Raw genomic sequence first — 16,971 nt, 5'->3', positions numbered from 1 at the left:
AATGTGAGAGCAGTAAATACTTCTGGGCATAAAAATTATCTCTTAATATTCATTAAAACCTTACTATATTAGCATTTGCGAAAGAATTAATGTGCTGGTAGACAAAAAAAAAAATTGCAATACAATGAAGAACTTCCATCAAAATGTAAATTCAGATATATTTGTAATAAATTTTTATCTCAAAACTACAAGTATACAATACAGTAAAAATGTTTTTGCAATAGTATCAATCCATAAATTTGAATTATTATTTTTTGGTTAATAAAAGGCACCATCTTTAGCACTGGTACCGGTTATTCACTTTTTTTTTTTTTTTTTTGGGGGGGGGGGGGACCCAATGTAAGATTTACAAAATATAATGACAAATGGCATGCATAATTTTTTTTCAAAACAAAAACAAGAGTTTCATTGGCCGAAGGTAATGCTGGATTCACAAATTCGGGTATAAAAAGCTGAAGTGAGTTTTAAAATTCCTCACTTCAGTTTGAAATAGTAAAACAATAAAACTGGAATCTTTTGCATTTCATAAACCTGGATGGTCTCTTCTCATTTTCAGGGTAGTGGTCTAATAAATTCTTGCTTTTGCCCAAGTAATATTCAATGAATTGAAATAATATTCCATTCAAAAATGAATGTAGCATTCCACACCAAGGGGCCTCAATTACAGTATTTCATGCAATTCAAAATCAATCACATTTGCAGAAATATATGTATTAGTCAACTGACACAGATGTATTTACTGTAGGTAAAATATTAAAAGCCACCTGTTGCTTGGCAGTCATTGACCGCACCCCCAAAAAACAAAACAAAAAAACAATATTGTGCTAATTAATAAAAAAAAAATAATAATCAATTATTTAGATACCATCATGTTTTCAGGTTTCCAGCAGTTCTAACAAAATAGATTCACTTCCTTTCTACAAGTTGGAACGGGTCAGCCAAGGGAACTCCTGAAAATACAAGAAAAAAAAAGATGTAATTTGTATGTTTTTTGGTGGCTGGCTGGGATTTCGACTACAAGACAGACCAAGTTAGCCGTCGTCAGACAAAAAGGAAGGCACACAAAGCCTCAACGGAACCTTCCATCACCTGAACGTATCCATGCCACCACGGCCAGAGTGTTGCATGGATACGTTCAACATAAACAAAGAGGGCCCCCGCTTTCTAATTATAAGGGGACCAGAAATAGAGGGGTCAAGTTGATGTGAGGCTGAGGGATTGTGAGTGGAAAGGAGCAGCTTCGGTGTGCACCTGTGGAGTGGAAGGATTAGCGCTCTGGGGTGGGGCGGCACACTGGAGTCAAATAAACACTGCGCCGTTTGCTGGTCTTTAATAATCACCAATTGGAACGCTGCTGATTTGAATTCGGTCGCGCATCACGGCTGCAGCTGACTATTTTATTTCCTGTAACTCGGCCATTTGCTTCACCTGCTCTCATCTGCAAGTGCCGGCCAATCAGCTCCTTCCGTGCTGTTATATTCGAGCCTATCATTATTAACTAATCAACAAGGAGATAATCATTTTGATTGTTTTGATTGAAGTCTGTTTTTTTCCCAACGTTTACTGAGCCAAACCTTAATTTACTCACTCACTGCAAAATCTAGGCCTTTTTAGTAGAACGCAAATCCATAATTCTGTTGCAGGAATGGCAAAAGGTGAATATCAGGTTTATTCTATCTTCTACCATCTAGAACACAGGTATCAAACTCAAGGCCCAGGGGGCAGATCTGGCCCGCCACATGATTTGATGTGGCCCGCGATGCCAAATCTAGAGTGTCAATTTCCATGATTCCATGATGAATCTGCACAAAAATTTGTAATTGTCACATATCATAAATGAGAAAGTTGAGATATTACGAGCATTTTTGCATTACCAAACGTGAATAGTTGAAAAACGCATTACCCTTGATTTCTGATTCCAAAGTAGTTCATAAAATGGTGATGTAAGTATGATGATGGCTAAATATTTTTGTTTGACAGTCATAACGGCCCTATGAGGGGAAACCGGGACAACAATGTGGCCTGTGAGAAAAAGGACTTTGTCACCCCTGATCTAGAGGGAGAGAATTTAATTGTTCACTAGACATTATTGGCATAGATGGATGGAAAATTATATCCTATCTAAAGAAAACCAGAACATGGATGGATGGAAATTATAATTTCCTGACTCATTAGGTGAAATTTGACTATTTTTCCAGTTCGGTTGGGAATCAATGAATTGACACCACTGCTGCTCTCAATAACTCCAACCAATACGTAACTTTATTCACTCAATATTAAGTTTAATGTATTAATGGTCAAATTAGTAGTATTTGAAGTAAAGTGAAAATGTCAAACTAAGTGTAGAGCCCTACAATAAGGAGCAATCTTAAGGTATTTTGACTGCACAGTGGCCTGAATGACTCATTGGCCAAAAAAAAAGCGCTACACTTCCTCCAAGAGGGCGTAAGCGGAACGCCAACTTCAAACTTGACCCTGCCCAGCCTTTAATCAACGATCTCAATGTGTGCGTTCAAATGTACGCAATTCTGTCGAATCCTGTCACATCTGTACAATTTGTTGTGTTCACGTAGGCTCTGAAGCGCCTCGATCGTATAATTTTGCCTTTTGTCAGAGCGTCTCTACCTGTTCCTTTCTGTCTGATGAAGGGTCGATGAGCACGTTGAGAAGACTTGGGCGGTTCCAGTCGCTCAAGCTGAGCTGCAAAGCGTTACGCAGCTCCTCCACCGTCCTCACCAAGAAACCGCGCCCGCCGAATGCTGACATCACCTGCTCGTAGCGCGCCTCGGGCAGGAGGCTCACGGGGGGCGCGCTGATCATTTAAAGAGACGCACGAGAATATTTATTTAAAAAGACACACACACGGATCAAAGCAGATGGCATTTGATTTCAGACAAATTACACAATGACTTTTGTCTCACATGATGGTCACATCCCCAGTTTTTTCCATTTCTTTCCACGTCTCAGGATCCACTCCGCTGTATATACCGTTGTTATTCACCACAATCACGACTATCGGTAGGCTATACCTGTTTCAAAAGGAGGCAAGCGTGATTGCTACAGAAAACGTGGCCACAGAAAGAAAGGAAAGTTGCTCACCTGCACATGGTTTCAACCTCCATCCCAGAAAACCCAAACGCACTGTCCCCTTCCACGCAGACAATCCTCCGGCCTTTATTTTCGCTCCTCTCCACGGCAGCTGCAGCTATTGCAAAACCAGGGCCCACTCCCATCGTTCCGAATGTGCCGGCGTCCAACCTGCAGGTCATCGGGAATAACCGCGTCACATTTTAAAAAAAAGGTCCGGGGTAAAACGCGATCCGCAGTTAACTATGTAATTACAGAATGAAAACAGACGACAAATCAGTTTTCCGAGTGATTGAACTCGTACAGTCAATTTCATGAAACACCACCTCGTTTTTTTTTTTTTTTTTTTTTTTATTTGTTTTACGATTCATACATCATTATTAAGCAATATGTGCTTTATAGCGCATCAAGCCTCACTATACTTTGGAAATTTGCAGGGGCTCTATATCCTAAATACCGTACTGTAATTTCCGGCCTAGAAGCCGCGACTTTTTTTCCAGACGCTTTCAACCCTGCGGTTCATGGGGTGATGCGGCTAATTTGTGCATTTTGTTTTCCTTGCCGCAAGGGGGCACTCGAGCGGAAAAGGTAAGAATGAGACCAGTGGAATATATGTGCCGAGGAAGTGACATTTACCGGCCCTGTTGGCGCTGCGCTAGCGTGTTGCTGCTGTGTCACTTGTGTGTCTCAGTGATATTACTGGTGAGCTTTATTTTAACTAGCCGTGTTGGCGTTAGCGCTAGCCTTAGCTCTAGGGTTAGCACCGCGCTAGGATTAGCGTTAGCGTTAAACTCTTTCTGTGTTCAGTCTTTCTTTGTAACTATCTCGTGTTGCAATGCGGGTTTCAACGTGGGCACTTGCGGCTTTTACGCAGCTGCGGCGTATGTATGTACCAAATGGTATTTCCTTTACAAATGTACTCGCTGAGGCTTGTAACCAGGCGCGCTCTGTAGGCCGGGAATTGCGGTATATATCTTTTTCTAGTGTTATTATTTGCTTTAGTAGTCTAGTGACTCCAACTACCTGAACAAAAAATTCACTGTGTTTCCATCATTTGTGATGAATAAAGAGGATTCCGATTCATATCACGTCCATAGGTCATTTCACCCCACTGCACAATAAAGCTTCTCTTAATATACATGGAAACGTACTCGCCTTTGTCGTGGTAAAAAGTTACTCAACATAGTGCGTCCGATGTCCATGGTGTTGGCGCCCTCGCTGACAATTATGCAGTCACGTGGCAGCAGCCGTGAGATGTGGTGAAACACCGTGTAGTAGTTCATGGGTAGCGATGACCTGAGAGCGAGAGCCTGTATAGAATCGGAGAAAGGACAAAGGGATTGTAAAGTAAAAAAAAAAAAAAAAAAGGAAAAAAACTCCAAATGAATTAGAAGTTGTAGTTAGTGCATCTGCCTCACAGTCAAAATCTTGTTCAAAACTCACATTTGATATTTTTGCATTGCTGTCCATTTTCTCCTTTAGTGTGCGCCACCATTCTGTTTCAGAAGGATACTTCCAGCCATCTTTCAATAGACACTCATGCAGCTAAAGGAGACACGATAATAATAATAATAAGAGATAAAAACATACAAGCTGTTCTTTTGGTGTCTGTTATCGGTGAATCCATTAGCTGACATTTTCAGCCTTATGCACCTGCTTGACAACAGCGTTGACGTCCCCCAGGAGAGCAACAGCAGGCCTTACATTGTTTCCCATCTCCTCAGGACAAAGGTCAACCTACACATAGAAGACAGTGTGGCAACAGTAACCTGAGAGGCAGAAGTGTTTCCTAAATTTCTAACTTTGGACACGTGCGGGTGTGACAAAAAATATCCAAAACTACTTCAGTGTAAAATAAAATGCATTATGTCAAAACGCAGCATCACATTTCGAAAATACAGCAAAATTACGGCACTAAAAAAATAAAGATCAAACAGACATAAAGCACACAGGATTAGTTTGATAATTACCAACCTGGATGATCTTGACATTGGGGTCAAATCTCGGCGGCAGGCCGAAATGGAGGATCCAGTTGAGTCGCGCTCCAAGAAGAAGTGCAACATCTGTCTGTAGAAGCGCTCTTCATTTCAAGCCATTTGTTTTGAGTTGAGAGAGAAAGACGGTGACAAATAAAAGCCAATTATTTAGTCACATTTAGCATGTGTGTTCAACAAAACAAAGGCGGTATGTACGTACGGACAGCAAAATAGTAGTACAAATATATTTCAATAGTGATACCCCTTGCTGGAATTGTGTGAAAGCTCCTTTAAAAATGCCTTAATAACGAGTCGTACATGCTCCATTTATCCAACTGAATGCTTTTACTGACTGTACATTCATTGTTATAGCACATTATAGCTGTTTTCCTGACTGAATTTGGCAATAAAAGCTGTTCCGTTGTTGTCATAAAGGGATTGATACGGTTGGGAGCAATATGAAGATAGACTGCCGTGTTTAAACCTTGTTCAATTGCTCCCGAAGTGCCCAAAGTGTCCTAATCATTCATTGCCCGCAACACGAGTCACACGACTCAATCGTGTTCAAATTGTGACCCTGCTAAATGGTGTAACACTAATGAACAGCAAGCAGACCGCGAAATTTAATGTCCAATGGCAGCCATACTGTGTAAAATGTAACCTCAATTCTGTTTAGATTCTCGTCAGAAATTTGCTTTTATAGACCTCAGTTGTAATGAGTGGGCATAAATCTATTCTATTCATTTCTGCCAGTCTGGCCATTGTCAAGAATTCATCCATCCATCCATTTTCTTAGCCGCTTATCCTCACAAGGGCCGCAGGGAGTGCCGGAGCCTATCCCAGCTGTCAAGGGGCAGGAGGCGGGGTACAGCCTGAACTGGTCGCCAGCAAAATGCAGGGCACATGGAGACAAAAAGCCGCACTCACAATCACACCTAGGGGAAATTTAGTGTCCAATTAATGTTGCATGTTTCTGGAATGGGGGAGGAAACCGGACTGCCCAGAGAAAACCCACCCAGGCACGGGGAGAACATGCAAACTCCACACAGGTGGGTCCAGGATTGAACACGAGACCTTAGAACTGTGAGGCTGACGCTTTACCAGATAATCCACCGTGCCGCCATTGTCAAGAATTGCTTCAATAATTCTTTTGGTTGAGAGGTTTTGACAGATATTATAAAAAAACAATTTGTACATTTTGCTTGATGAATGTGAACAGCATGGCGGTCTAAATAGGAGCGGCTACTAAAGTAACCGGTGGGGAACAAAAGCTGAATATCTAATCAACCCAGGATTAGAAAAAAAAAAAAAAAAAAAAAAAAAACAGCTCTGAAAATGATTTTTGCAGTCTACCTTGAGCGTGCAGCCGCCACACAATTGGGGTGATCGTCGGGCAGCACTCCCTTCCCCATGGGGGTAGGAAGGAACGGCAGCTTGCTCGATTCCACAAACTCCCTCAGGGGGACTTCCGCTCGGCCATAGGCTGCACCTGTGAGCCACAGTCGGGAAACTGAGGATTAAGGCATGCAGCGCATCCATCCATCCATTTTCTTAGACGCTTAGCCTCACAAGGGTCACGGGAGTGTTGGAGCCTCTCCCAGCTGTCAACGGGCAAGAGGCAGGGTACGAACAGATGCACTCACAATCACACCTTGGGACAATTTAAAATGTCCAATTAATGTTGCATGTTTGTTTTTTGCTTTTTTTTTTGTTATGTGGGAGGAAACCGGAGTGCCCGGAGAAAACCCACACAGGCACGGGGAGAACATGCAAACTCCACACAGGCGGGTCCGGGATTGAACTCGGGACCTGAGAATTGTGAGGCCTACGCTTTCCAGCTTATCCACCGTGCCGCCCATGCAGCACATTTAATCACGTTACCTTTGCCAATGATGACTAAAGGTCGTTTGGCTGATTTCAAAACAGCAATTGCTTCCGTCACTGCATCGTGTTGGGCCAAACAGATGGGAGGAGGCGTGCAGGCGTGGACAAATCTGCAGGAGGAACGCAGTGAGTTGAACGCGGGAACGCCGAGTCGGGCATCAGAGACCAGACAAGCGCAATATGACAAACCTGACTTTGCTCCTATCCACTTTGGCATTGACCATATCCCCCGCAATGTCAACGTAACAAGCGCCCGGACGCCCATACATGCTTGTGCGAACAGCCTGTGAACGGCCAAACAATTCATATTCAAGTGTTCCCCCAAATATTCGCAGAGATGATCAAACAAAGAGAGGTAGCGATTTGTCAAAATGTCGATCTGTTACCTTCTCAATCACTGAAGGGATGGCTTCCAGACCGCTTGGCCTCGCAGAGAATTTGCTATACAGACGACACGCTTCCACCTAAAAACGACAAAGGAGTCCAAATCGCCAGAGGGTCCCTTTTAGTCTCCCCGGGTTTAACATATTACAAAATTTCAATCACAATGTTATGAGCAACTTCAGGAACGTGCTCAAAAGATGGCAGAAACGGTCTACAATAGATTCTTTCTTTGTTAAAAAGGGGCGAGTCACCCCCACCCAAGACATTTGAAACAGTTGTTTTGCATTGCTTTTTTCTTTTGTTCCATTAACCCTACCTCCGGTTAAAAGTTAAATTTTTTGTAAGTTACGTACTTTCTGTGCAAATAAAAAAGATCCCCCCCCCCCCGTCATTATTGCTTGTTTAAAGTTATTCTGCACTTTGTTAATAAAAAAAAAAAGGTTTACAAGGCTGGGGGCCGAGTTGCTACAGATACAGCAATGCACTCCCAGCCTTGTAAAACAAATATTTTTTTAAATACTTTAATCATATAAAGTATTTAAATTATACATGTATTACTACTATGGAGTTTATTATCAGGAAAAGCTAAATAAATAAATAAATAAATAATTTTGGCTTGGAACGCATTATTTCAGTTTCCATTCATTGTAATGGGAAAACGCGCTTCTGTTTTCAAACGTTTCGGTTTACAACTGGCCTGCTGGAACGGATTGTGTTTGAGAACCGAGGCACCACTGTATATGCAGAAGGAAAAATATGTGTGCCTGACAATTTTGGTTGATGTTAGCATTTTATGAACCCATGTCGGACATTCACTTAACATGATTCAGTCACCAAGATAAGTGTGTACTGTTACGTATATATTTAAATTTTTTACATCAATTTAAGTTTCCCTATGACACGATGGATACGTTAAGCTTGACAAGCTCCAACTACTGTACATATATTATTATAAAGAAAATTGCAAAATGTGTTCACTATAAATATGAAAATAGAATATTAGTCAAAATAGCTCTTTTAAAAACCTGTATTTTGGGGTTTATTTAGTTTTATTTCATATTTCGTAGAACACACACAGTTAGCAGAGCAGTATATGGGAAATGCATAAATCACATACATCAATTCAATGAAATATAACAACATAAAATGAACAAAAAACTTGTTCAGGGGCTTGCTTTTGTACTGAAATGTGTGCAAATGTCTGGCAACATATACTGTAATAAGACCTCCGAATTGAGTTATTCTGCAACATTTTTATGATGACTGAGTAAGTCTGATGAGGACGCCAAAGGCAATTTTGAAGTGATATTGACCCAGAGAATATAAGCAGAGGCAAACACCCTCAAACATAAATGTGTATTAACCTGTTTATTACCTGAGGAAATTCTTGAAAGGCCCCCGCCGTCTCTTGGCTTCTATCTGAAGAGCCCCCAATAACAACCACCGGCCTGCATTGAGAAAGCAAAAATTACATTTCACACGCCGCCTCACAATGTGCCGCGTTCCTGATTCCCTCCGTGTGACTCCGCCCATTTTTGGACCTTCTGCTATTCAGTGAAGAATTATTCTGTGATCTTTCTTAAAGATCATAATATAAATTATGCCAAAAGCAGTCGAATTGACAGTAGTATTTAGGTGCTATCTTGTGGCTTTGTGGTGCCAGTGAACTATGTTGAAGTGAGGAAAGGAGCTTCTGGTAAGCAACCCAACATCCTGTCTCATATAACTCGTGCTTAGGTGCCATCTTGTGGCATCCATTGGCAATTGTAACTAGTGCCAGACCTCGGCCCCAATTCACAGGAATCCTTTTATAACCATGAAAGCTTTTTAAAAAAAATATTATTCATACCAGCAGTTCATGTTCGAGTTGGCCATTCCCCCCAGAGCATGAATGAGTCCAGGTCCCGACACCACCAAGCAAGCACCTGGTCTGGATGAGGCGGGGGGGGGACCAGAGTCAAACCGGCATACAAGCTGCTTGTATTATTTGGATCACATGATCTTACCTCCCAGTGAGGTACCCGACGGCGGACGCAGCGTAACACGCCTGGCGGGTGGGAGATTGGCTTTCAACACAAGAACCCACAGAACTCGAACAAAAGATCGCCAGCGCTGCTTACCGCTTGTTCGTTGCGCATGCCGATGTATTTGATCCCTGCAGCCTGAGCAGCCATGGCGACTTCAATGACAGGAACACCGACGATCCCAAACATGTATTTCACGTTCTGTAGAGACATTTATATGTTAACAAAATGCCTTTCAAGAGTTTAAAGATCCACTGCAGCCAGCGTAATAGTCTTAAAGAGGTCCAGATGTAAATCGGGAGTGAATTGTTTTCTTCCCTTCAGACTTTTTGATATACACTCTCATATTTTGCTCATTTCAAAAGTATGATTTTAACATTTTTTTTCGTATTCCCTTCGTTTTTATAATCCTCCACATGTACCTGCACTTGCCTCCCAAATCTTTTTTTTTTCAGCTTTCGTGTGTGCCTTTTGTTTGAATGTGATGGTACCACAAAAGAGTATATGGGGAGGAGGGGCATAAGATGATAACTATGGAACTGGAAAAATGACTTACTATGACAACAACAGAAAAGGATGGTCAGGATAATAAAAGCATCCTTTTGTATCACTTATCTCTTCTCCTCTTCCAGCTCACTTCAGTTAATCGTTCATAACGAGCAATCCCGTCAAATAATAATGATCATGTAAATGCATATGTTTCAATACGACTACAACAAGATCTCTAAAACTTCATAAGGTGACAGCATATTTCTGCATTAATTATGAGTCTGTCTCTTTTAATGTGAGTTCACCTTTTTTTTTTTTTAGCTTTTTTTCGTTTTGTGCAATGGTGAAATTATCTTGACTTTCACGACAGCTGATGACATTTGAATATTACTTGCGAAATGTCCACTAGTTAATAAGTGTTTTTATTATTAATATTTTGTGTTGGTTTTTTTTGTGGCTTGAGTGGCTCAATGCACTTTACATATAAATTCGGATCTTTGGACTTGTCAATGTACTAACGGACAGTTGGTGAACTTTGACACATAGACCCAAAAAACTGTGTTCGACACAAACATTGAGTAAAATATCGCGTTTCATATTAAAAAAAAGAAAAAGATCCAAACTAAGAAAGCAATTACAGGACACAGTTACACTGAGTGTTAGCAATCAAGATGCTGATTTTTTTTTTTATTATTATCATTTTGAACTGACCTGTTTCACAAGAGACTCGGCAATGAGTTCTGCTCCTGTCACTTCGTCCATGGTTGTCGAAAAACCGCATACTCCGCCAAACTTTAAAAAAATGGAATCTTATTTCCCGACGAGTGTCAGGCGAATTAACTGCTTTGTGGTGAGTAACTCCAAACAGGTTAAAAACGCCGTTTCAATTACTTCCGGATTTTTGGCCAATGAGACGAAACGCTGTGAACGTCCCGAGCACACCGGAAACGGCATATTCGACACACTCCTTTCAAAATATTTCAACTGGTATTTTTCGAATATTATCAGTTTTTATGCATTGTTTTGAGTGACGCAAATAATGTTTGTATATTAAAAGGAAATGCGTAGTCAAGCAATCGCTGTATCATAACTGCAACCACTACTTAACTTTTTTTTTGAAACGGTTATTTACGATTTCCAACGGAAAAGTTTGACCACAACCTGGACTGATTGCACCAAGGCGGAGATATAGACGGATAACCATTCAAAATAAAACAAACTTTACAATAAGCAATGGTAATAGTCATCTCATTTAGACAGATGCTTTATTTGTGTTTTTCCTTCCTCGCAGTAGAATAGTAGTATTGGTTGCGAGGCCACATGACCCCAGCGTTTGGCGATCATCGTGGTAGTGACACTGAGGGGATGCGCTGATAATGTCATAGCCTGCCAAGTTACGTCCCCTGTAACGCAACCAAAAGAGCAACCGTGAGCTGCCATTATGATTCCCAAGGACTCCGTAAGAGCGTCAGGCTCACCTGTGCGTGTCCAAGTGCTGTCTCAGGTGACCGACTGTCTCGGAGATGCTCATTTTCAGCAGGTAAGTGCGATCGCCATCTTCCGACTTGACCTTGAGCGTGACGATGTTGCGTGCAGAAGAAGCCTGGTCAGAGGTGATCGTGTGCATGCTTGAGAAAGGGACGAGATGTGACGTACGAAAATTACACACTTTGTACAACTATAATAATCGTATTTTAGTATTTTATACAGGGTATTTATATGACGTATATGAATATATGCTATGATCTGTCATTGTTTGCGTTCTACATGTGATCGCAACAAATAGTGGTGCAGTGAGATACATCCATCCATCCGTTTTCTTATCCTCCACTTATCCTCACAAGGGTCGCGGGAGTGCTGGAGCCTCCCCCAGCTGTCAACGGGCAGGAGGCGGGGTACACCCTGAACTGGTTGCCAGCCAATCACAGGGCACACATCGAGACTCACAATCACACTTATGCGCCATTTAGTGCCCAATTAATGTTGCATGTTTTTGGGACGTGGGAGGAAACCGGAGTGCTCGGGGAAAACCCACGCAGGCACGGGGAGAACATGCAAACTCCACACAGGCGGGGCTGGGATCGAACCCGCGACCACAGAACTCTGAGGCCAACTCTTTCCAGCTGCTCCACCGTGCCGCCTTGCGGTGAGATACATGTTTAATGAATTCTGCGACCACGCTCGTAAAATGAAAACACATATCTCAGATCATCAGCTACGCATGGAGGTTCACACAACCCTTAAGTAAGCTGCTTTAATATTAGTCGCTCTACGCAGAGGATAAGGAATATACCTATGCCTGCGAGTATTGTCATATCGCCCATGTATACAGTAATATCAGTATATTATTTTGAAAGTGATTAATGTGGCGGAAAGCTGTGTCGATCCAAACTTTTTCATAAAGACAAAATTGTTGACAGAACCTTTGTACTTGATCACTTTAGACCGTATGTTTGTCTAAAAATGACAACCTCGTCAGTACCTGTCGTCCGTTGCTCGCAGTGCTGGCGTATTGACGAAGACCGCGGAGCAGCTGTTGTACGTGTCAGATGAGCCCTATGGAGAAAAAAAAAAAAAAAAAAGAGTGGGTCAGTCACGGGCAGAACCCGCGCATGGGCCCATCTTTCGCAACACGGCTGTTCAAACCTGCCAGGTCGGCCGTACGGCGTCTCTGATGTCAACCACTTGACCCGCTTTCACCGTCACCTTTGGCAGCCTGTTCAGGAACTGGTTTGTTTTTACTGTCTTACCTGTGAACCGCACGGACACATAAACGGTTATTAGAATATTTGAAACCGTGCGATATCAGACGAGTGCGGGACCAACCAGGAAATTGCGAGCCGGCTTTGCTCGGCGATTCCTCTTTTTTCTCTCGCACAGCCTGTCCCTTGCCGGGGAATTTATCCCACGGCGCTCTGAGGACAAATTCCTCTTCTCGTCTGTCGTGGACCTCGTGAGGGGAACACGGAGGGGAGTTTTTGCATTTATGTAATGCGACGCAGAGACGTGCGGAGGGACGGCTACGCACCTCAAAAGGGACACCGTTTGGAAATCTGCCTTGAAGCTCGGATGGGAAATAACCCTCCATGAGATCCTGCATGCATTGCTGCAAGAAATGGGAATCATCCAAATACAAAACTGTTTTGTTTTTATGAATGTAAAGTCATAAACTGGATTGGGTGGAGGTGCAATTCATGAATAAAAGAGTATTAAAGCAGGCGGCGTGGTGAATCAGCTGGTAAAGCGTCGGCCTCACAGTTCTGAGGACCCGGGTTCGATCCCGGACCCGCCTGTGTGGGTTTTCTCCGGGCGGGTACTTTGGTTTCTTCCCTCATCCCAAAAACATGCAACATTAATTGGACACTCGAAATTGCCCGTAGGTGGGATTGTGAGTGCGGCTGTTTGTCTCCATGTGCCCTGCGATTAGCTGGCGACCAGTTCAGGGTGTACCCCGCCTCCTGCCCCGTTGACAGCTGGGATAGGCTCCAGCACTCCCGCGACCCTTGTGAGGGTAAGCGGCTAAGAAAATGAATGGATGGATAATAACTATTACTATTTAATAACTATTTTTATTTAATTTGTCAAATATGAGGCTTGGATAAATGTTGCTCCAGCCCAATCTCGAGTACTATAGCAGTAGAGTGATGCCTCGGTTCTCGACCGCAATCCGTTCCAGAAAACGGTTCAAGAAGTGATTTGTTTGAAAACCGAGTCGATGTTTCCCATTACAATGAATGGAAGGAAAAATAATGCGTTCCAAGCCGAAAAAAATATGCTTTTTAAATCGTTTTTTGTAGCTTTTCCTGATAATAAACTGTAGAGTAGAAATACATGTATAGTTTAAATACTTTATATAATGAAATAATTTCAGAAATATATAATTTTTTTTGCTTAAAATGTATGCTTTAGTGGGAGAGTTTGCTAGGCTGGGAGTGCATTGCCGTATCTGTTGCGACTCGGCCCCCTATTAACTTCCCGTTGCAGGTGGGTCAGCTGCCTGCACTGCGCGCGTTTTAATTTCCGGATTTTTTCGGGGGGCGTTCGAATACCGATTTTCGTTCGAAAACAGAAGCAAAAATATCTCAAAATTGTCATTCCAAAACCAACTTGTTCGAAAATCGGGACGTTCGAGAAGCGAGGCTTTACTGTAGGTTGTTTACAGACCGACCTGCGTGCTGTTTTCCTGGTAGGAGCGGAAAGGTCCGTTGAACATGACGATGCCGTTGCTGTAAAGCTTCAGTTCCACGGGGTCGTTCCGCGCCAACTGCGCCCCCGTGGATGTGGACCGCACAAAGGATTCCCCGGCGACGACGTTCAGCTCCTTGATCATCTGTATCACGAGGTCAAAGTCCATGCGGAAATTCCGCACAACGGAGGTGCCTGCGAAGAGGTCCACCTCGCACGTGAGCGGCCCTTTTAGTCCGGAAGTCGAGAGCTCGTACCTGTGATTGACGTGTGCTTTTGCTGCGCCGCGTTACTGGGCTTCTTGTCCCCTACCCAGATCAAACCGTAGTCATTCAGGAAGCTCTGCAGACAGCAACACATTCATAAATGAGCCACGAGGAAAGATTTTAATTCTAAATTTAAATGTACCTCCATGTCATCCACTTGGTGCTGCAGCTGCTTGCACCTTCTTTCAAGATGACCGCAACTCTCAACATGTCCACTCGCTATAATAACAAATCACAACAGAAATGTAGGAAATGCGCGAGGATTCGAGGTGATTACCTGCGTCTTCCTTCGCTTTCAGTTGCTCCCTCAAAACGGAAATAACATTGTCCTTGCAAAAGAATAAAAACACTGAATCGTAAGCGAGGTTAAGTGTCTTTCGTGAGAAGAAACGAAAGCTCACCTTGCGCGTCATCTCCTCTTTTTGGCTTGTGAGCGTCCTCTCGAGCGAGGTCAGACGCTGCACCATGGAAGACATGAGCTCAAAGTCGCCCGACGCGGCACTCGAGTTTTCGCGGGGTAAAACTGGAGTGGGGAACCTTTTTCTGACCACAAAGTCCTCTGAGGGCCTTTCTATTTAAGAATATACATATATATATATATATTATGCATGAAGCAAAACATGTTACTTTCTATTTATGAAAATACTGCATCAACAATCAAACGATGTCTATGAGCCGTCCGTTCTTTATGAGCACATTATTCTCACTATGGTCGCAGGTGAGCTGAATTTGTGCAAATTTGTATTAAAACTGCAATACACATTATGTGTTTACAATTTTTTTTTATGGATACTCTAAGAACACTTGGAAACGTACATTGATTGGACTTTAGAATTGTGTAGAACTTTGCTCGATCATAACTATTGGTGTTTCTAACATTTTGTTTACCTCATCAAAAAAAAAAAAAAAAATATATATATATATATATATATATATATATATATACACATATATTTAAAATTATTATACATGTCCCTTTACCTTTCTTGGATGCTTTAAACTTTACAAACTCAGCATCATTTGGTCGCGTAGTCGTAGCCACAGAAGGATTCTGATCATTCAGGACCTGAGATTCTAATTCAAACGGAAGGAAAGACAAAGTTAGACATAAAATATATATATATATATATATATATATATATATATATATTTTTTTTTTATTAGAGTTTTGAATGTGATCTGCAAATTACCTGTCGACAGGTTCTCCCTTTGGCCCCTGTAGGACGGAAAGACATTGTATGAATTTACCTCACATTTTTACTCTATGAATTGACCCAGAGTTATCGTAAAAAAATATAAAATCAAAAAATCATCAGAAAAACTACACACTAAAGTATAATAAAACTGAATGTGACTCTTGTTCGGAGTGTAGTAATTTCAGAGTCACGTGACGTCTTTGACCGGAAGTCACTTGAACCAGTTATAAATATTTAAGAAGTCGAGTTGCTGTTACTGCTTACCGTGTGGTACTTTCTTCACACTGAAGCGGAGTTCGCCTCATTTTTTTCAGTAAGGACAACGGCGAACTCATGACCGGAGCTTGCTTTTTATGTTTGTAGTCTGTTGCCATCGGCGACAAACGAACGCGTGCCCCGGTAACCGGAAATGGTTCTGCGCACGCTCCACTATTTCGCGATTTAAAAAAAAAAACGTCAGTAATTTATAATTTAGTGATATGCATGACCTTATGGTTTTAAAGACAACGCAAATGCGGTATGACGTTATTTTGTGAACGTTCGGTTTTCATGACGTCCGCAATTTCGTCACGTTGTGTAAGAGACGATAGCGACACGGTTTTTCTCCGCAAAGTCGATGCGGCTATCACACCGAGGTGCAACCACTGATCTGAAAAATAATAATAAAAAAATGACTGGATGGCTCATTGCCCATCAAAACTGAAGTCGCCATCCGCCATCTTGATACTCCCAAAACAACCATGCCGACCAGTTTCCTGGCTGTGAGAAAACATTCTACAAGCAAGTTAGAAAGATTTTCTTTGACACTGTTAAAGTTTGTAAAGTTTTTTTTTTTTATTTTCTGATGAGCATAATTCACTTGAGCAAAGTTTTGTTTCCGGTTGTTGTTCACTGTTTACTCTCTGCTTCACCTTTATAAACCGACGTTTTTTCACGAAAAAGCGATATAAATATTTTCCCAGTGGATAAGCAAGAAAACACATTTATTATGAAATTTTTGATTAATTTCATAATACAGAACTCTGCAAATTGAATTTTTCAAATGCGAGGAAACAAGTTGAAATTTTCTTTCTGAAATAGGATGTCGCAGACACAACAAATGAACAATGCGTTTAGCATGTATTTTCCCATTGCGAGTCCTTATTTCCGAAAATATATTTAACTGATTGACTTGGAATGTTTTATGACAAAAAATGCTTTGTTTTTTTGCTATCTTATGATGACAGTGCTTCACAGCATATTTTGTGAAAAGTTAACGTCACGGAAATTGGGCCCAAGGTAATATGCAAGGTTTCTTGGTAGTTACGGTGTTAAATGTCTTTCCTTTGCACTTCGCCTTTTTTGTCTTACCAAGTCGAATTAAAAATCATTCATGTTACCAGAACTGAAAAAAAAAATATTAATTCCACATGCCAAACTTTTGAGGAAAAACTCCGCCATAATACCCGTAAACCATGTCCTCCACACGTTTGGGGAGTAC

The 16,971-nt window shown here is 41.8% G+C and overlaps 2 protein-coding genes across 2 annotated transcripts; both read right to left on the bottom strand.

The window, feature by feature from the left end:
* Nucleotides 1-138: 138 nt before the first annotated feature.
* hacl1 (2-hydroxyacyl-CoA lyase 1) lies at nt 139-10,759 on the bottom strand. Its single transcript, XM_061821014.1, has 17 exons — nt 10,556-10,759; nt 9,452-9,556; nt 9,338-9,378; nt 9,181-9,261; nt 8,707-8,779; nt 7,334-7,411; nt 7,137-7,231; nt 6,945-7,057; nt 6,417-6,552; nt 5,062-5,167; nt 4,741-4,824; nt 4,531-4,632; nt 4,243-4,397; nt 3,100-3,258; nt 2,922-3,029; nt 2,626-2,812; nt 139-950 (listed from the first exon to the last, which is right to left on the bottom strand). Exons 1-17 carry the CDS (start codon nt 10,604-10,606, stop codon nt 918-920), a joined length of 1,707 nt encoding a protein of 568 aa, XP_061676998.1. The 5' UTR covers nt 10,607-10,759; the 3' UTR covers nt 139-917.
* Nucleotides 10,760-11,080: 321 nt separating this feature from the next.
* ubxn11 (UBX domain protein 11) lies at nt 11,081-16,193 on the bottom strand. The gene is made up of 14 exons (XM_061821015.1): nt 15,756-16,193; nt 15,486-15,511; nt 15,277-15,369; nt 14,697-14,866; nt 14,573-14,624; nt 14,438-14,514; nt 14,287-14,371; nt 14,013-14,224; nt 12,873-12,950; nt 12,671-12,794; nt 12,491-12,594; nt 12,327-12,400; nt 11,323-11,472; nt 11,081-11,247 (listed from the first exon to the last, which is right to left on the bottom strand). Exons 1-14 carry the CDS (start codon nt 15,863-15,865, stop codon nt 11,097-11,099), a joined length of 1,506 nt encoding a protein of 501 aa, XP_061676999.1. The 5' UTR covers nt 15,866-16,193; the 3' UTR covers nt 11,081-11,096.
* Between the last annotated feature and the right edge of the window lie 778 nt (nt 16,194-16,971).

The sequence above is a fragment of the Syngnathoides biaculeatus genome, chromosome 5, assembly GCF_019802595.1.
Source record: "Syngnathoides biaculeatus isolate LvHL_M chromosome 5, ASM1980259v1, whole genome shotgun sequence".
Taxonomy (NCBI): domain Eukaryota; kingdom Metazoa; phylum Chordata; class Actinopteri; order Syngnathiformes; family Syngnathidae; genus Syngnathoides; species Syngnathoides biaculeatus.
Note: the sequence above shows the minus strand (reverse complement) of the source record. Positions and strands in the feature narration are given on the sequence as shown.

Excerpts from the sequence above, each read along its gene's own strand:
- hacl1 (XM_061821014.1), bottom strand. The coding sequence starts at position 10,606 with ATGGACGAAGTGACAGGAGCAGAACTCATTGCCGAGTCTCTTGTGAAA. Across the intron at positions 8,780-9,180 it reads AACTCGAACATGAACTGCTG|GCCGGTGGTTGTTATTGGGG; the intron begins GTATGAATAATA and ends TTCTCAATGCAG. Across the intron at positions 2,813-2,921 it reads ACTGGGGATGTGACCATCAT|CGCGCCCCCCGTGAGCCTCC; the intron begins GTGAGACAAAAG and ends TTAAATGATCAG.
- ubxn11 (XM_061821015.1), bottom strand. The coding sequence starts at position 15,865 with ATGGCAACAGACTACAAACATAAAAAGCAAGCTCCGGTCATGAGTTCG. Across the intron at positions 14,372-14,437 it reads ACCAAGTGGATGACATGGAG|AGCTTCCTGAATGACTACGG; the intron begins GTACATTTAAAT and ends TGCTGTCTGCAG. Across the intron at positions 12,595-12,670 it reads AGCCGGCTCGCAATTTCCTG|GTAAGACAGTAAAAACAAAC; the intron begins GTTGGTCCCGCA and ends TGCGGTTCACAG.